Genomic DNA, 20,011 nt, shown 5'->3' with positions numbered 1-20,011 from the left:
AAAAATATTTTAAAAATATATATAAGACTTTGATTCGGTCCAATCTGACTCAAAATTTATAGAACTTGAAACTGGACTGGTCGGTCTCGATCGAACTCCTTACACCCCTAAAATTTGTAGCAGATTTACTTTATCTCCTGCCAACTAAGAAACTGTATTTCAACACAGATTGTTTGCTCCATGGGGAATACAGCGGATGATTAATTGCCTAAAGAGTAGGGCAATTGTTATTCTATTCTTAACCTCTAACAAGCAACATATATACTATAATTAACAACCTATCAAAGCATTTAATAAAGCTCCATTGGAAGGCGTGGCTTGGGTACAAGTACGAGTGGATCTACCTTAGGTAAGTCAACTCCCAGTCCCTCACGCATGTCCACCTTCACACCTCCCATGGTGGAGATGTCAAATCCTTGCAGCAAACGAGCTAGTGCCAAGTGAACCACCTGCAAGCCGAAAGAAGTTCCGGGGCACGACCTTCTGCCAAAGCTAAACGGAATATACTCAAAGTTCTGGCCCCCGAATTTGATGTCTGCGTGAGTTGTCAGAAACCTCTCCGGTTGGAATTCGGACGGATTTGACCATATTTGCGGGTCTCGTTGCAGCTTCCATAGGTTGATGATCAAACGGGTGCCCTTGGAAACATGAAAGCCGCCGAGGTTACAATCTTGCATGGCCTCGCGCAGCCCTGTGAGAGGACCTGGTGGGTATAGGCGTAGGGTTTCCTTGACAATGGCTTGGAGGTAGTTTAGGTTGCTGATATCAGATTCTTGCACCAATCTTTCTTTCCCTACGTGAATGTCTAGCTCTTCTTGGGCAGCCTTGAGCACTTTCGGATGGTTTAAGAGTAACGAGAGTGCCCATGTTAGAGTAGCAGCTGTGCTTCCTGCGCCGGTTAGGATGAGAACCTGCAAATAATTAATAAATGAATCGATGAATGAATATAGTAGAAGATTTTTTTAAAAAAACTTGAACATAAAATATTTTTATGGATTTAATGAAATATAAAATATGTATTTATCTCTATAAGAAATAAAAAAAGATCATTAAAATTAATATATGAGAAATGCTATATACCACGTGACCATGTCATCTTACTATATAAGAAGTTGTATTTATTTATTACCATTCGATAATAAAAAATTATCCAATAAAGGATCCTTTAATTATGATAATTGTACCACATCTTGTATAGTGAAATGGAAGTAAAATAACAGTGTAGTTTATAGAATTTTCCTTTATATATGCAAGTGATTGATCATCAAGTGACTCAATTATAAGGAATTCACATGCACATAGGAGGGCATGCAGATTAATGAATTTTATCGGGATCAAGGTCCTTAAAGGGATCCTTTTTCTATTTCATCACCTTCAATAATTAACGAATGTAAATCTTTTGGTAAACTTTGTTTGGTTATATGTAAGTGTTTTAAACTTTTGGAACTTTTTTAACTAACTTTGGGGGTTAATTATGAAAGAGAAATAACAATTCGGGGTTGGCTTTAAGTGGTAAAGATATTGGTCTCGGTGCATGGTCTGCTCCATTCAAAGTGTAAGGTTTGAATTTTCTTGAGTGCAAATAATCTTTAGGAGATATTGGATTGGATTAGATTTTTTTCTTAAGTTACTCAAGTTGCACTTGCGAAAAACTCCTTATCGAGAGCCTGTGTACTCTCATAATTAATCGGGTTGCTGTTCTCAAATACCCAATGTCAATAAACAAAAATATGAAATAGAAATGCTAGATTTACACAGAAATCTTAAAAAAATAAAATATTTACAAATTGATAGGACTTGATATAAAAGGTAAATCTATTTTACAATATATAAAAAATTATAATCTTAAGTGATTTGATACAATATTAATGATAAATGATATTTATAGTTGTGATTGTGCAAGTGCCGTGCAATTTCTTTAAAAAAATGAATTAATAAGAGACTCACATAAAAAAAAAAAAAAAACTAACTTTTTAATCGTAGACCTCGTTCTTTTTTAAAATGATTACACAGCATATACACACTCTATAATTATATGTAACATTACTTAATATTAATTAAATCATATATTATTAGTTATTCTTGACTAGTTATATATTTAATTAGATTTTGCACCCAAGAAAAATACTGTCTTCGATCATCATGGCTGGCCATGATACATACCAACCACACAAAATATCACGGAAAGCCCATGAAGAATAATCTTTAAAGAGTTTTGCTACATACAAGCAAAGTTATGCATTAATCTGTGTACTAATACTAATTTATTCATACTTAAAATTTAAATTAATATTATTTTCAATAAAATCTACCTTTTAACCAATCACATCACATTGATATACAGATTAGTGCACAACTATACTTGCAACTATATTTTTCCATCTTTAAAACAGTCGAGCTAGGAACAAGCTAACTCATGACAACAACGTTAACATACCACTGTTGTCGCCTTGATGATAGTATCACGAGTATGGCCCGCAATCACAGCATCTGCCGGAAGGGTCGATAGCATTGCATCCATAAAATCACTTTCACCCACCGATTTCTGTCGTAGATGTTCTTTGAGCCAAGCATCAACCACAGAGTCAAGTTCCTTTGCGGTTCTTTTCATGGAACCAACATGCCCTTGGAAGTCCATCCATTCAAGATATGGAATGGCGTCCGACATGACGAAAACCCCACTGAGACGCAAAGCCTCCTTTATCCCGCTTCTGATACGGTTCCCCTCGCTGTTTCTTTCTCCATATTCGCTACTGGAAAATCGCTTTCCTACTAGCGCCCTGAGGATGATGTTGAATGTCATGTGCTCGAGCAAATCACTGATATCCACCACCCCGTTGTTTTCGCACACCGAGTACACATCTTTAACGAGCGACTCCACCTCTGATGCTCGGACATGCTTTCGGTTTTCAATCGGTTGGCTTGATAGAAGCTCGAGGATGGCCATCTTTCTCACATCACGCCAATACTCTCCATAAGGAGCAAGCGCAAAAACGGCGTTGTTGTAACCCATGTATTTTCCCGCTGCTATGCTCGCCCTCGTAGCAAAAACTCTATCGTTTGTAGCCAAGCATTCCTTTGCCATCTCCGAACTACTCACAACCAAGACCCGCCGGAGACCGAACCTGAGAGAGAAGAGTGAACCAAATTTATCGGCCATGGCACCAAGAGTTCGGGCGGCTGGGCCTTGGCCTCCTAGAAGATGGAGGTGACCCAAAACGGGCAGAGCCCCTGATGGTTCAGGGACTGCAATGAGTTTGGCGTCACGCCTGTAAATGGTACGTGATGCAACCTTTTTCAAGACATGACTAAAGAGGAGTAGCAAAGCTATAAGCGCTAAGATTGTTTGGAAGGAAAACTCCATGTTGCTTATATGAGCTTGAAGATATTGGGATGGAATGCAGATTGAAACGAGACTTGCATGTGTAATTTATAGCAAAATTCATTTGTCCTTCTCTTTATTTTTGTTGAATTAAAAAATAAAAAATAAAAAATAAAAAGAAGAAGAAGAAGAAGAAGTAAAGGCAGTAGCTTGAAATTAATGCACCTATTTGCATGGAGAAATTTTATCAGCAATAAGGAATATGATTTGTACAAATTTAAAGGAATTGATAAACACTTTAAATTTATTTTATTTCATTTTATTATTATAATTTTTATACAAAAAATGTGATAATAATTTTTTTAAATCTTAATTTAAATTTTTTAAATTTTAAAATAATAATAATATTTAAAAAATATTTTATTTAATTTTTATCAAAACTTTTATCATCTCATCACACTTTCGAAATAATCTCTTAATATATCTATCAGAATAAAAGTACTGGTGTAGCCATTTGCTCTAAAAAGTAAAGTACCGTACAATTCTTACAGAAAATTTGGTAACCAATGAGTATCGAATAATATAATTTTTTTTCTCTTTTTTCTTCAAATATTTTTTTTAAAATCACTTTAAACATTTTGTTAATAAAATTAAATTTATAAGCTTATTAAAATACAATTCTTTCATTATTAAATAAAAAATCAGTACAAATATATATATGCACAAAAATTCGATGACCCTATCATTTCTCAAAAGTAAAAGATCAAATTTTAGCTACAGAGCTCAATATATAATATGAAGATCAATAGTAACTTTAGGCATTCAATTTTTTCAGTTTATTTTCTCTCCTCTCGAACCATCATATAATATAGTTTAAATAAATAATCTAATGTAGAATTAAATTTTGGAAGAGGTTGGCAAAAGGCCTAAATTATGAAATATATTAAATAAATCTTACAATATTTATATAAAGAAAAATATTTTAATTATAAAAATAGTTAAATTTATAAACTGATATAATTTTATAATATATTTTAAATTAATTTTATTATAAAAATATTTTATCATTTAATATAATATAATAAGTCACTTAAATTTATAAATTTATTTTTATAATAACTTTTTTTATTATAATATTTTGTTGTGCTTAAAAAAAGTGTAGTGTGATTCGTTGAGGTGGCCATCAATATCCTCGGGCAGGAGCGGACCGGGAGGGACTCAGATTGTGGGCGCCAAAGCTGTTGACATAGCCTGTCCTGTCCTGTCCTATGACAGACAATGAGAGAGAAGGATTCATTTCGCACCACTCGAGGAAACTGTGGTCATTCGCAGGCTAGGCGTCCCAGCAGCTGAAGAAGAAAAAGACGAAGATCGATCGAAACCAGGTAACCTGGTCCAGGTTGTTCAATGTCCGTGCACAGAAAAGCGGGCTTCGTGTTTCACGCACGTCGTGTCGTTTTTTTATTCGATTTGGCTTACATGCCAGATTTTCATTATCCATAAAAGCGACAACCCAACCGACGACCACAGGTACGTAATGTGAACACTACTTAGAAATAAGGAAAAAGCTAGGTATACTGAGAATTTGCTAAATACAGTTGGAAAATATAATCGATATACAGTTAGTTGTACAAAATAAATAAAAAAAATTATAAAAAAATTATTTTATATTCAGAAAAATTTACATAAATAAAAAAAAGTTATAAAAATAATTTTTTTTCATATAAGTCTTATATTAATTTATTTTTTTCTCTACGACTGCATACCGACTGCATTTCCCGACTGTAAAAAGTATTTCTCTACTGCTGGTGGATCCCGCTTGAGCTATTGCTCTAGTTTTATTTTATTTTTAGTTTATTTTTTAATAATTAAGAAAATATTATTTAATAATATTATAACTTTTTTTATTAAAAACATTTAAAAATATTAAAAACAATAATGTAAAAAGATATGTATTTCAGCTGAACGGGAGCCCCCAATAGTGAGTGTAGACACACTCTAAAAATAAATAAATAAAAGAAAATATTTTAGATTATATAAAAATATACACACTAATATGGTTTAATGAAATATATTATATTATAAAATTATTTTTATTGTAAAGTATACTTAACTGATTTCATAAAATCATATTAATTTGTGAGTTTGTTTTTTTATAATTTTTTTGTCTCTATAATAATTCTCATATATAAATTGAAGAAGATAATTTGTGAAATAATTTGAGTTAAGAGATTTTAATAATTTATAAGAGATGAGAGAGAGTTTGAATAAAAAAATTATAAAGTTAAAATTTTTAACATCGTTTTTATTTTAAAATTTGTAAAAGTTCTAATTATTAACTAATTATTAGACAAAAAAGTTAAAAATTTGAAATTAAAAAATATTATGTGTTTGAGTTATATTTGAAAATGAAATTATAAAAAATTTTGAAAATTTTGCGAATTTCATATCTAATCTCTGTATCCAAACATCCCCTTTATGATATCTCCTTTTTACATGTATTTTTATTGAATGAGTGTTTTAATTTAATTAAAATATTGGTTCTTTTATTTTAAATTATCAAATTTTAATTGGATTTATTTACTTGTGAAATTTATTTTGTAGAGCTTTCTTAATATTAATTATTGTTTTGAGTTTAAATTGCTGTTTAATTTATTTTAGTTTGTTTTTTATTTAAAATTTTATTATTAGTATTTACTAGTTATTTATTATATTTTAGCTAGATGTTATGTTTAAATTATTTTATTCGATTTATAACTTTTAAAGTTGTTTTCGTTAGATCAGTTTCTGAACTCTAAATGTGAAGACTGTATCTCATTTCTTTTCCTCATATTTTCTTTTTCTCTTCTTTTTTCTTTTTTCTTTCCTTTTTCTCATACTTTTTCCCCGGTTCCCTTTCTCTCTCGCACGAAGTTCTTCCTTCCTCTTTACTGTAGTTTTCGTTGTCTGCCCAGAGCACCGTTCGCCAGTGCCGTGACCTACACCGCCCACCCAGATTTATTTCCCTCCGATCGGTGATCATCCCTACCAAATTTCACCTCCATCCGAGCTGCCGTTTGCCCCTACAAGCTTCTCCAAGCCCACGGCTTTTGGGCCATTCCGCCGCTGTCGTTCCACTTCTGACCACCACCTCTTCACAACTTCATCACTGACCTCTTGTAGTTCTAAACCACTTATTTTTGGCTCTGATCTGTCGCCGAAGCAGCCCTCATGACCTCACTTTCCGTTTTGGAATTTTTGACATTCTACCGCTGTTTTCGCCGTCACTCACGGCCAACCCTCACTTCCACTAGTTTCATAAACACTTCTAAGCCATTTCCTATCAATCTTAAGCCTAGGTTCATCCACATTCAAAGGTGAGTATTTTACAACCCACGGCCACAGTGCTTTTGCACTATTACGTTATTTTTCTTCCACCTTTTATAACTTGTTGATCATCCGAAAATTATTATATAGCGTTGTAAGTATTTTTCAAGCTTTCTTTTAAATTAAAATATATTTTTACTTTAACAATAAATTGTGATTGGTTGATTGTGCTGGACTGAGTCCGAGAAGTCGGGGGTTGGATGGATTTGAGGATGGAATTAATTATGTTTGGTTGATGTTGAGATTTTTTTGATATTATGTCTTGAAGTTTGCATTGCATAGTGCATGCATGTTCATGTTTGTAAAATAAAAACTGGGTATTCGTATAATTGCATGCATGTACATGTGTTAGAAATTGAAAATTGGGTTTTCAAGCGAGAAATAATTTTTGGTATATTTGAACGATTGGATTGACTGGTTTGAGTCAGAGGCACGTGTAGGGATGGTGGTAGAGTCCCGTCTACGATTCCGCCTACAGATGGACTTGTAGCAATGGTGGTAAGCAGGGACGGTGGTAGAGTTCTGCCTGTGATTCTCGCCTACGGTGCACGCGTAGAGATGGTGGTGAGCAGGGATGGTGATAGAGTCTCGCCTGCAATTCCCGCTTACAGTGCTTTGATGGTTTAGTTAATAGGCCATTTTTTGAGAAAATGGCGAGATTGGATCTTCGGGCCATTATCTGGGATAATGACAAGTAATGTTTTAAAAGAAATATTTTGGGTCAAAAAGGAGATTTTGGCTTGCGTGGTAAATGTGGATTTTTGGGATATATACATATGGTATCATGTTCATACATTTGGTTATTTCATTAGTATATTTTTATCTTGATGTTTGTTTGGATTATTACTTATCTACAGTACCGTGTTGGGTACCGTAAATTTTGTTGCAGATGAGGAGGAGGAGGTTGAACCTGAGGAGGCAGCTCCGCCAGAGTACTGACTTTAGAGTTGTTTTATTTTCGGAAATTATTTTACTTACTTTTATGTTATGTAATTTTGATTTGAAACAATATTAAACTTGTAATATTTTTATTACGCTTGATTTAAGCAAATTTGTATTTAAATAAAATTCAGGTACTTAGTTAAAAACTTTTATTATCCGCTGCATAGTTTCTACGTACATGTGTTACATGTATATACACTTGATACTTGGTAATGGGATGTATGACCTATATTATCATCATCCCGACACCTCGATTTTCACGTATCCGTACGTGGGAGTCGGGGGCGTCACATCCTTAATCTAATTGACTGAGATAGAGGATCGCTATAATGACAATTTGCTTAGTTATAGCCTATTTGATGAACCATTCCGATGCAACTTGAGGCTGCAATATATAACAAGGGAAGAGTATTGAGTTTGTTGTTACGATGATGTTGATGAGATCCCCTGCATCATGATTCATTTCCTTCTGAATTCTCAGTGAGACAAAGTTAAAATAAAGTCGGGTAATTAAGATCAAATGTCTTAAATTGCTGATGGGTCATTATACTAAGGCTCGAAAATTCGGGATCGGGTAAGGACCGATTATGAATCGGGTGGCTCAGGATAATTTCGAATCGGATATTTTAATATTAATAAAAAACAAATATTAAAAATCATATCTGATACCATTTAAGCATTTCATATCATATATAAAAAAGTATAAAATATAAATTTATTGACTAATTTCAATAAAAATATTATATCAATCTAAATAGTTTAAATAAATATGTAATTTATATATTTAATCTTAATTATTGACAATTATTTTATCTTATATACGAAAAAGATAAACACCTTTAAGTTATAAACACGTAACAAATGTAATATTTTATGTATAATCATAAATTTAATATAAAATACTGTTTCATCTTCTTAATATTTTTTAATTAAAAAAATAAAAAATTACATGTGGGGCTATGTTTTGACGATGGTGGAGCAAAGTTAGGTAGATTTGGAATAAATAGAGACGAGAGGAATCCATGCATGCTGCACATACAGCCGTGTTGCACATGTGAGATTTGCAGGATCGGATATGAAATATGAGTAATGTTAAATTTAATTTTAAGATGTGCAAGTTTCGTGTATTTTATTTAAAAAAATTGAAATACATTATTAGAAAAATAATTTTTTCATATGTATATTAAATTTACTTAATTTTTTAAAAAAATGAATAGACGAAATTTATATATTTTAAAATTATAAACATCATTTCTCTTTAAATATAGTCGAAATGGTAAATATGGTGGTGTTGCATGTGAGATTTTGGTGGGAGAAGGAAATGAGATAAAAATGCAAGAAAAAGATATGGACAAAGGGTGGGTTGGTGGGAGAACTGAGAAGGATAGAAAGAGGGAGAAAAATGAAGGACCTCCTATGAATTATGACATAGAGAGAAGAAAATTTGTGGATAAGGATTAAAAAAGCAATAGAATGTCCCATTCTAAAGTGTGAAATCGCTATAGTTTTCTAATTTAAAAGGAGTTTGCATTGGCCAAGATTTTGGACTTAGCAACGTGTTCTTTGTATTATTTCTCGACAAGGTATTTAATTCAACCTTGGATTTTATGATTTCCCAATAAGATTCTCTAGAATATCGTTCGAATTTTGTTACTTATTATTCTATATAATATATATTATATTTATTTTTAATTTTTATTTGAATTTCTATTTTTTATTTTATTTCTGTTAAACTAATTGAGTTCCTCTACTCATCATCCCTACAACACATACTTGTTAAGAGAAAAAAAATAAAAAGATAAAAATCATATGTGGTGTGTAGTGTAGCGATAATGAGTAGAAATTTTCTTTTCTCAAATGTAATTTAACATATTTGAGATTAAAAACTATTTTAATATGTAACATTCAGAAAATCTAATTTTATAATTAAAAATAAATAAATCAAAAAAAAAAAAAAATCTACACATCATTCTCATACACCGCATACCACATTTATTTTTATTTTTCTTTTACCAAATGTGTAGTGTATAAATGATAAATAGAATAATGAATAATAAGTGGAATAATTCAATTAATTTAAAAAGAATAAAAAAACAGTAAAAATAAGCATGGTATGTGGTATATGAGGATGATAAATAGTACAGCTTTAAAAATAATTATTATGTGACATGTGAAATAATGAGTAGTAAAACTCTTATGTAAATATGATTATACAGCTCCGTTTGTGAAATGAAGTATTTTGAGAACATTTCATTGTTATTCATTATTTTATCATTACTTTTTATTATTATTCACTAATATCTTTTTTACTATTATTCATTATTATTTATTATTTTATTATTAATTTTTTACTATTATTTACAGAATATTTAAAATCAATTCACCATTATCATCGACATAACTCTCAACTTGAGGTATGGAGTACTCCTCACCCCCTTAAAAAGGAAATCTCTTCATTATCCAAAACCAGCCTAACTCCGTATTTGGGCTACTCAAGGCAAAGTTTTTCTGGGCACTTGAGTCGGCCTGATTTATGTGGATTCGGGGACCAAGAAATGGGCCGAAACGAGTTTTCCTTTCCTTCCAAGAATCCGACCTCCACTTGCCTCGAGGCTAAGATTTTTCCTTCTACTCTGTACCGTGAAAAACTGAATCTTGAACGATCGAAGCAACTTTTGACAGTTGCATAAGAGCACTCTCAGAATCTTCCTGGTCTCTGATACGAAAAATGGCTGCCAATTTCTGGACATCCTCTCACCAGTACGTTTTTCAACACAACCTGTTTTTCATTTTTTATTTACTTTGTTTTTCGTATTTGTCTTGGTTTATTTAGTCGTTTGTTTCTGAATTGTGGGTATTTTATTTTCAAGAAAACAGCTATTGGAACAGGAAGACGTGGATGTGGTGCAACCACTTGACAAAGACAAGGGCATCACTCTTGAAGATTTCAAGCTCATTAAGATGCATATGGCCAATTGTATGATCTCTGTCCCTCTCCCAGTCTCACTTGCTTGTTGGATTTCATTCAAATATTTTTTTTTTTGTTGAATTTCTTCTGGTTTTCAGCTTGTTTCAGTACTTGTAGGTGCTTTTCTTTTTCAGGCTTACAGTTTTTTTTTTTTTTTAATTAAGTTATGTAAGTATATTGAAGAAAATAATGATTGTTCATGCTTGGAATGTCAGATTTATACATCAACCCTCTTACAACTTTTTTACAACTCATTTCACAACCAAACAAAGCAATGATGCCACTCCATTAAAGTTGAATTTTAATTTAACAAAATTACCATATATTTAATATAGAATTGTAAAAGAGTTGTAAGATAATTGTAGTTTAATCATTTTCATACAAGAAGACACCTAATTAGAATAGGAAAAGATACAAGAAAGCCATGAAATCGTAGTCCACTAAAATTTGTAGTAGTTGCCCAGAGGAACGAAGCATTGAAAAAGAAACACTTTTTTGGATTCAGAAAACATCTCATTTCATCTCATTCAAATCCTAAAACAAAAATAATATTAAAAAAAAGATTCTAACAATATTTTATTCAACTCTCATCTCATCTCATCTCAACTCACTATCAAAACCTCTCCTTTAGTTGTTTTTTCATTATTCACCAAAGTTATATCATTCCTTTCCCTCTAAATACACTACACTAGATAGATGGGGACCATCTTTTTGTGGGCGACCATATTTTCCTCTCCAATTAGCAAGGGGTCTACTATTCTTCTAGGCATAACCCAAGCCAAAGTTGCATGTGGTTTATGATTTTGTCAAGGGATTGAAAGGAATATGATTGCGTATTTCTGCTTTCATAGTGCAGTTTACCTTGATATAATAGGTTTCTTCAAGACCTTTTTTTATAGGTAATCAAGAAGTTTTATTTAGAGAAGGAGGCAAAGCCCAAGTACTAAGGAAGTATACATGAGAAGTACCTAACTAGGTTTCTACAAGACTAAACTGCAAAACAAGATGCATAATCTTTATTTTCAGAATATGGTTCTCAAGTTGTTGCATTGGGTTTCTTATGCTATTAGAGATACTATTCATTCATGTATCAATAGTTGCCAAAGTGTAGCTGAATGGAAAATGCTCTCTCTCTCTCTCTCTCTCTCTGCCTGTATGTGAGTGTTTTAGTAGGATTAGGTTTCCTGCTGGAAATTGCTATGTAATTTTTTGGCTTCATACCATCTCCTGCAGTTCTTGATTTTATGGGTTTCCTTTGTTAATTGTCCTTTTGTGTTAATCTGAAGATCCCACCCACATACTTTGTATAATCATGGAAATATTACTTGGTCTTTCTTGGCAACGCGTTTTGGCACTCACTTGTGTACACATGACACTGCTAATAATTTTGCTTCCCAGATCTACATCATTCCAAAATTGTTTTTTTCCTTAATGTCATTACAGATATGTTGAAATTGGCTCAACATGTAAAAGTGAGGCAAAGGTTTGAACTTATGCTCCTAATGCTACTGATGCTATCACCAATGATTTCCTAATTTATGCTTTCATATTCTCTTTTCATTTTACAAGTAGAACTATTTTTTTTATGACCCTGCTTAGATGGTGTTCACAGTTTTGGTTCACGTATGACTTGTACAGTTTTCCCTGGAGATATTTAAGATTTAGGCAGATCATCAGTCTGTCAGGGTCTAGTACATTTGTTTAGAAGTCTGCTAATCTTGACAATGATTTACTGCAGTTACTTCTTAAAAAATTCAGTTATAATTATATTTATTAGAGGATTAGATTCTTAAGACTGTTCTACCTTTTGTTAGAGCAAGAAATAATGTTTTCTGATAGTCCTCTCTGATAGAGGTTTTGAGAGTTTTCAAGCAAGTTCCTTTAATGCATCGTGAAATGAACATATTTGTATTTTAGTGGTGTGATGTGTAGTTATACCATAGCATGTATCTTTAACGATTACCTGTGTCTTTTATGTTGAAAGGTTATATCACAATGTAATTTCAGAGTTTCATATGTTAATGAATTACTTCTAACCAACACCAAAATGCATTGTCTTGAAGCATGGTTGTTGATATTCTTGGAGGATTCAACTGGATATGTCGTCCTTACTAAATACATTGTACTTTGCAATGTCCGGGCTTGCTAAAAGAAAGATTAATTTTAATGGAAGGATGAGCAATGTTTATTGGGAATAATAGAAGTCACTTATTCCAGGATAAAATATCACATATGGCCACACCTGATGGCTAAATTGATTAAAACCCAATTTCAACTTGAGATAGAAAAGAATAGGATGTTCAGAATTTCTCAAAGCTAGATTTGACTGGTTGGAAGTTGTTTTCTGATAAGTAGACAGCCTGGAAAATAATGGGTACTGTCTCAACTTTATTGGCTTGTGAGTGAGATGCTCGTAGTTTTGCTACTTCTATGGATACAAGTGGAACATAATTGATTTGTTTCTAAAAATTTTGGGCATTAGGTACTAAATTCTTTTTTGGCATACTCCGGGACTACATAATAACAATTAATTTGGTAAATTATATTTCCTTAACTTCATAAAAATGGTAAATAAAAGTTTTATTAGACTATTTTCACCACTTAATCTTTATCATACTGGTCAAATGTTTCAGGGTGGTTGCTACTGCTGTGGCATATATGAGACGTGTTTACACCAGGTATTTGAAGTAATTAACTGATGATGGAAAAATAAGTTTGGTCTGTGACCACAAGCTTATGCCTAATTTTTGCTTTTGATATGAGTAACAACTATGAAGTTCATTTTGACTTTTAGAAATCACTTGGTAATTGATTAATGCTAGTTCATTGTATTATGTGTATGAAGAACTTTTTCATTTTTAGTATTTTTTCCCTACAACCATATTCTACTTCCGATATTATTCATATCATGTCATTACAGAGTGTCTGTAGTTTTGCTCCATCAGTATCTTTACTCAGCAAAACATTAATTAACGGGGAAAAGTTATAATTTTAGTCATGCTACTTGTACATATCCCCTAAGTGTGTATAGCAATAGTTGCACTCGTGAAGACGTGAATATCTCATCCTGGTGTATCCCATGGATGAATACATTGTCTTTGTGGATTCCATTGAATTTCATTTACAAGAGCAACCTTACAATGTTCATGTTGATTCATGCAAAAAAAATAGAACTGAGAATGACAGCCTGTTTCATGTGGTTTTGTTTAACCAAATTTGGGAGAGAGCTTTATAAGAAAAACATAGATTTTCTTATTTTTATGTTGCTGCACTGTTAACTTGGTGGCAGTTTAATATTTATTTTTCTCTGTTATATTACTCTTGAATATTTATAAGGACATTCTTTTCTTAGTAGTTCCCATTTCTTATGAATTTGTAGACTCTGTTTTTCTTACAAGCACCTGAGATTGCTGTATATGTTGCCATTTCAGTATCATCTCATAAGAAAATACATCGAGGTGCATTTAAGCCCAGATTTGCAATCAGTGGCTAAGCTTGACTGGTTTTTTTTTTTTTTACCTCAGAAAGAGTATGACTGAATATGATCCGCACCTCGTGGCTCCAACCTGCTTGTACCTGGCATCGAAAGCAGAAGAAAGCACAGTGCAGGCCAGGCTTCTTGTATATTACCTCAAGAAATTATGTAACTACTTGATGCTGAACTTATATAGATTAAATCATTCAATTCCCACCAAATTCAATCATTGACATTTTACTTACTGTTGAAATTTCTTAGAGCACACCTATTCTTGTTTCACAGATTCTGATGAAAAGTATAGGTACGATAGGTATGAGATCAAAGACATCCTTGAAATGGAAATGAAGATTTTAGAAGCACTCAACTATTATTTAGTTGTGTTCCATCCTTACCGAGCATTGTCTCAGTATGTATTTGATCCTTTTTATCATGTTTCTTTGGCAACTTCAGATTGGCTGTAAGATATTTGGTTTTTATCTTCTGTGAATTAATCTCTTAGTGTGAACTTTAATTGGTTAGAGATAAGCTCCATCAACTTGATGAATGACTTGAATGCTAAGATAAAATCTTGTAAAATTCATTGTGTTCAATTTTAGTTGTGGTCATTTTCTATTTTGACTTGGTATCTCTCCCCTTATTTAAGCCACTGAATTCCTTTCCTTTTCTCTCTCTCTCAGGCCTCATTTGATTGGGTGATTAGATTTTTTGTCATAGTATCAAATAGTATATCTGTGCTTGTGGTTGAACTGAGATTAGATTACAAGCATAGCTGCATATCTGATACTAAACATTTTGGCTCAAATGTAAATGCAGTTTGTCTTCGTATTCTTGGTCACTGCTAGTTAATATCCAACTTTGAGATAGCACTATCCTAAATTAGGTGCCATGCTTGATGCCTATGTCCAAGTATTATACAAGATATCTGTTGGTTCCAAAGATGCCAATGTTGATCTTTTTGCATGTTTTTAATAGTTTGCTCATTTCTGAAAGATTTTTAGTTTATCTTTTTAGTTTATCTTCTCAGTGAGATATCTTCATCCGATTTTTTTATTTTTTTATTTTTATGACCAGTCGGTGAAGTCTGTCATTTTTTCCTTGCTTTGGCAGGTTGCTTCATGATGCAGGTCTGAATGATATAAGTATGACTCAAGTAACTTGGTAAGAGTCCAATTCCCAGCATGGTCATTTTTCTGAGGTGGCTGCTGGGATGAATGTCAATGCTTATCTATTCTTTTTTATCTTTAATTTTTTCAGGACAAATATAGTTTCAATATTCTTGTGATAGATTTGTTCCAATTATTGATTTTATTACTAATCTTTCACCATATGCATTGTAGAAATATATATATGTATATGTATGTATATATAGTTGAGAAGGCTTCTTTTCACTAAAATCACAGCAAACTTGTATAAATTTTTAAATTTTTAAATATATCAAGTTTGAGTTAGATAGGGTTCTTTCTTTCTTATGCAAAAAGAGTGAGAAGATGCCGTAGGGAAAAAGAATCCTATGGGGGAAAAAAATGAAACAAGGATAACCTCATTTAAGTTGGAGACAAAATAAAAAGATTGATTAATTTACTAAAGTGTAAACATGATGTTCTTTTCAAAAAAAGAGAGAAAAAAAAGAACATAGAGATGATGTAACCCTAATGCTTTGAAACATGCAGGGGACTTGTGAATGACACCTACAAGATGGACCTTGTTCTCATACATGCTCCACATCTGATTGCTTTAGCTTGCATTTACATTGCTAGCGTACTCAGGGAAAGAGATACCACTGCATGGTTCGAAGAGCTTCGTGTTGATATGCATGCGGTACATTTTCCCAGCTAAGTCTTATTTTTGTCATGGTTTGTCTGTTACCTCTCATTCCAATTAAATCTAAAGTAAAACAATGAACTGGCAGCCTCTTTTGGATGCCTCATCATTACTCGCTGTGCAGTGTGCAAGTCATTTAAAATCAGTCGTTGAAAAAAACCAATCATGGTATCAGGTCCTGTCTTCAGCATCCAATTTTCAATGTTAGATTGTCTAGTTGCCTAGAGAAAAACTGATGGAAACTGGGAAAGGATGTGAAAAATTGGAGCACATTCTAGTTAAAATTTTAACAATACATGATCATATTTCAGGTGATATGTCTTAATGGCCGGCCAATAATTTTAACTTCTAGTTGATTTGCCTTGAATTCAGAGACTGAATTGCTTGTCTTGGAGCATTTCCAGTGGTCTGTACCTTTTTTAAGCTCTAAAATTCATTATTATGCCTTTTTTATGGATTAGAAGAGTATCATGGTTAAATGTCAAAATACCTTGTAAGATATCGTTTTTAGAATTATTTTTAGTTTTATTTTTCTCTTATTTCCTCGGCTATATGGTGAAAATGCAAATACTGAGAGTAGAAATTGAATGTAGTTTTGGTTAGGTTTGAGTTTAGAGGAGTAAAGTACCTATCTAGGATTTCAGAATCTCTAGATCTTCTACTAGAATTCATCCAGTACAAGTGACAAATAGATGATAGTGGCATGAAAATGGTCTGTTACTCCACTGCTAAGTCCTGTGCCTCATGAGCACTACTCTTCACCATGTGACTTGCAGGTATGACCATGTATTTAACAAACCACATAAATTTTCATTGAGGTCATTGTTACGGTTTGCAGCTTGAAAATAGTAAAACCATTAATGATGTGATGTTTTTTACAGGTAAAAAATATCTCTATGGAGATACTAGATTTCTATGAAAACCACAGAATGATCACAGGAGATAGAATCATTGCCGCTCTCAGCAAGCTAAATTTGAAGCCCTAAATAGTTTGGTAACTCTGCTTCCTGCAGGAAAATAATGCTGTTTTATCTTTGTTATGACCTAGGTCAAGTTTCCGGTCTATCTCAAAAGAAGTAGATGATCCTATTCTTTGTGATATTGGAAAGCTATCAACTTGTTTTTTAGCCAAGTGAAGGGGGAAGGAGTTGGATTACATTTTGTAGAGGAGACGTGCTCCATTAGATCTCCACGGTGTTTGTATGAGATGATTAATGTAACGTGAAAAAGCTAGTTTATGATTATCAATCAGTCTAGCTCTATGCAGACAGGTACTTGATTTTATGGGAATTGGTTTCGTTTAAAGTTACACGCTTACAGAGTGATGATACAAGCGATGGACTTGATTTATATAACATGCATTTGTGATATGTTACCATGCATTATATAAGAAACATGGTTTTTTCTTTGTAGCAGTGGGGTCAAAACTGTTTGAACATATTGAAGATGGAACGGTGTCTTGGAATGCCCTTTTTTCACAATCATGTTTTAAATAAAGGGTATTTTTATAAAATAATTTATAAAAACTATTATTATAAAATTAATTTCATTTTACAACATAATTGGGCATAGAGTTGTGAGAAAGGTTACGTTTCTATTATTACTTAGTGAAGTGCGTAAAAAATACGTAAAAATGATTGTCCATAGAGCTTTTGAATCAAAAAATAATAAAATAGAAAAATAAGCTCAATAAGTAACCCGGCTCTAATGGAAGAGACCAAAGAGGCTAATTACTAATTAAAATTATTTTACAAAGTGCCTTTAGAGAGCATCCTTCTATTTTTTTTTTTTGAATAACATATCACTTTCCATTTTTTAAAGAGAACATATAATTTTGACTTTAAACAACAAGTCAATTATAAACATTAATAGGTTCTCAACACATTACTGTAATTGACATGGTCTAGTCCAGACGGCTAACCTCTAAAGATCTAAATCTAACACATAGCACAACTCTATCCATGATAGAGTTACCAAATTCTCCTACCCGACTAAACGAGATATGGAACACCAAACCTCACCATAAGCACTGCCAAGCAGAGGGGAGGACCACTCCATTCGGACTAAAGTTTGAGGGTATTATTTTTTGGATTTTTATTTTTTGAAAAGAAAAGACAAGACACAAAATAAATTACAATGGAAACACTGTATACGGAAAACCAATGTAACCACTAGGTACTGTAGTGCGTGCATAACACGTGCCACGCTGGGAGGGAACCAACAGCTGATCTTGAAAGTCTGTGACTCACAGGAACCAGAAATGCCGCTCATGGCATCGGCAGAGGGCTTCCCGATAGTTCGTGAGACCTACGCGCAGGAACTCTGGGAACTTTCAATCTGCGTGTGCGGGCCATTCGTCGCTCTATTTGGAGCCGTATTCGGTGGTCTTGAAGATTGATGGCTAGGCAACGCCATGGAGGGGCGCATGTTGATTGGTAGTCATCGGATTCTTCCAGATCTGCGATTCTCTCTTATTTGGCCTAAAAACAAAAAAACACAAAAAAATAAACCAGAGGATGGGGGGAGGGGGAGGGAGGTGGGGAGATGGAGGGAGGGGGAAGGGAGCCGAAGCTCCCACCCCCTCTAGCCGAGAACTATGGTGGGTGTTTAGAGAGAAGGGAGAGGTTTAAATCCTAGAGAGAGAAGGGGTCTGCCTTCTTGCAAAAAAGATAGAGAGCATCCTTCTAGTACTATGTTTCAGCTGTTTTCCAATAACAGATGCCTCTAAGACCATACTTCAATTACATTCACCTAGCATTGTAAGGTCATGATGTCTTGTAGCAATGTTCATTTTGTTGGGATTCTAGCCACTGCACCATTTATACCCTCTTATCCGTAGTTTCGAGCAATGAAAGAAAAAAATGCTTGGGGAAAATCCACAGAATTGTGCATGGAGCTGAAGGCAAATCTTGAAATTGCGTGATGTTGCAAGGAGATTTACCAAGAATGAGGTAGGATATGGCAATCATACCCACCTCTTGCTTGATTGATGGCATCCAGGGTGTACACTGTGCGAAAGGTATGGGTACATAGCAATGAATGATCAGGAGATTTTGTGAAAATTCAGAAAAAGTTACCGATGGTGTGAAACTTGGTCATTTCGAAAAGGGGAATTTACACTAATGCAGAAACATGGAATAGGATTACAACCAGTTTTACAAAAGTGGGAAGGTGCAAATTTATCTGACTTCCCACTAGCAATCTCAAAGCATGCATTTTTGTCTATGGCTTGTGATAGACTTTACGAGGGAGAGAGGATGTTGAAATTGGGTTAGGAAGGAGATGAGCAATAGAATGAGGGGAACATCTATTAATTTCAGTGGGTTTCATCAAGATGATCTGGAGCCAAACTATTGAGAAATGATCAGGAAAGAGATTTGGGAGGAAGTTATGAAATGGGGACTGAAGAGTTTAGCAGGAAGAAGCATAAAAAAGAATATATGCAGATTAGTATGTGGAGCGGTAATCTCTCATGTAGATCAGAGAAATGGCATCAAGCATGGAGATGGGATCAAATCAGGAGGAATTGAACAAGAATGTTGAGTGGAAAGTGAAAAGTGAAAAAGACAGGATAATAGCAGAAGGAAAATTTAAGCAGATGGAAGATAACAAGAAGACATGTTGCCAGTGGGACTCATATGAGGAAGTAATCTCAAAGCAAGTGAGAAAATGGTAGCATTGTGATGTAGATTGTTGGATAGGAAGTAAATGTTGGATGTTGTAGGATGTATTTGAGTTTCAAATGGACAGATTGGTGCATTTAGTTTTAATTAAAAAAAAGGAAAGGAGTTAATTTTATTAAAATGATTCTTCTATTTACAAGTATGCAATCTGCAAAGATTATAAGATATTTAGACAGTGTAATGGGATAAGATAGTTTTAAATAAAAGTAGAAAATTGAATAAAATATTATTTAATAATATTATTATTGTTTTAAATTTTGAATTAAGATTTGAAAAAGTTGAACTATTTATTATATTTTATGTAAAAATTTAAAAAAAATTATAATATTAAGATGATGAGATGTGTTTAGAGTATGTCTTAGCCCGTCCATTTAGAACAAGTTTAACCCTATCATTTGACCTCTGTCCTGGCCTGTGAATCGTAGGATGCA

General features: G+C 33.1%; 2 protein-coding genes across 7 annotated transcripts; one reads left to right on the top strand and one right to left on the bottom strand.

Annotated features, from left to right (window-relative positions):
* Positions 1 to 135: 135 nt before the first annotated feature.
* On the bottom strand, positions 136 to 3,486 carry LOC122293280 (dimethylnonatriene synthase-like). Its single transcript, XM_043101801.1, has 2 exons — positions 2,438 to 3,486; positions 136 to 911 (listed from the first exon to the last, which is right to left on the bottom strand). Exons 1-2 carry the CDS (start codon positions 3,362 to 3,364, stop codon positions 291 to 293), a joined length of 1,548 nt encoding a protein of 515 aa, XP_042957735.1. The 5' UTR covers positions 3,365 to 3,486; the 3' UTR covers positions 136 to 290.
* Positions 3,487 to 10,062: 6,576 nt separating this feature from the next.
* On the top strand, positions 10,063 to 17,206 carry LOC122294460 (cyclin-C1-2-like). 6 transcript variants are annotated; one of them, XR_006237627.1, is made up of 9 exons: positions 10,063 to 10,390; positions 10,501 to 10,607; positions 12,042 to 12,081; positions 13,232 to 13,276; positions 14,123 to 14,241; positions 14,359 to 14,482; positions 15,184 to 15,234; positions 15,747 to 16,673; positions 16,779 to 17,206. XR_006237627.1 is itself a non-coding variant. In XM_043103209.1 (9 exons), the coding sequence occupies exons 2-9, from the start codon at positions 10,592 to 10,594 to the stop codon at positions 16,881 to 16,883; spliced, it is 648 nt and encodes a 215-aa protein (XP_042959143.1). In that variant the 5' UTR covers positions 10,064 to 10,390; positions 10,508 to 10,591; the 3' UTR covers positions 16,884 to 17,206. The 6 variants fall into 6 exon arrangements, 5 of the variants coding, with proteins under 5 accessions (XP_042959144.1, XP_042959143.1, XP_042959142.1 ...); XM_043103209.1 differs by having other exon boundaries at positions 10,064 to 10,390; positions 10,508 to 10,607; positions 15,747 to 15,894; XM_043103208.1 differs by having other exon boundaries at positions 10,064 to 10,390; positions 15,747 to 15,894.
* Positions 17,207 to 20,011: the final 2,805 nt, after the last annotated feature.

This window comes from Carya illinoinensis, chromosome 14 (assembly GCF_018687715.1).
Source record: "Carya illinoinensis cultivar Pawnee chromosome 14, C.illinoinensisPawnee_v1, whole genome shotgun sequence".
NCBI lineage: Eukaryota > Viridiplantae > Streptophyta > Magnoliopsida > Fagales > Juglandaceae > Carya > Carya illinoinensis.
Note: the sequence above shows the minus strand (reverse complement) of the source record. Positions and strands in the feature narration are given on the sequence as shown.

Bases quoted from the DNA above. Each gene is read 5' to 3' on its own strand.
- LOC122293280 (XM_043101801.1), bottom strand. From the start codon at position 3,364: ATGGAGTTTTCCTTCCAAACAATCTTAGCGCTTATAGCTTTGCTACTC. The intron at 912-2,437 runs GTATGTTAACGT...AATTATTTGCAG, and splicing joins TCATCAAGGCGACAACAGTG to GTTCTCATCCTAACCGGCGC.
- LOC122294460 (XM_043103208.1), top strand. From the start codon at position 10,359: ATGGCTGCCAATTTCTGGACATCCTCTCACCA. The intron at 10,608-12,041 runs GTATGATCTCTG...ATGTCATTACAG, and splicing joins TAAGATGCATATGGCCAATT to ATATGTTGAAATTGGCTCAA. The intron at 14,483-15,183 runs GTATGTATTTGA...TTGCTTTGGCAG, and splicing joins CCTTACCGAGCATTGTCTCA to GTTGCTTCATGATGCAGGTC.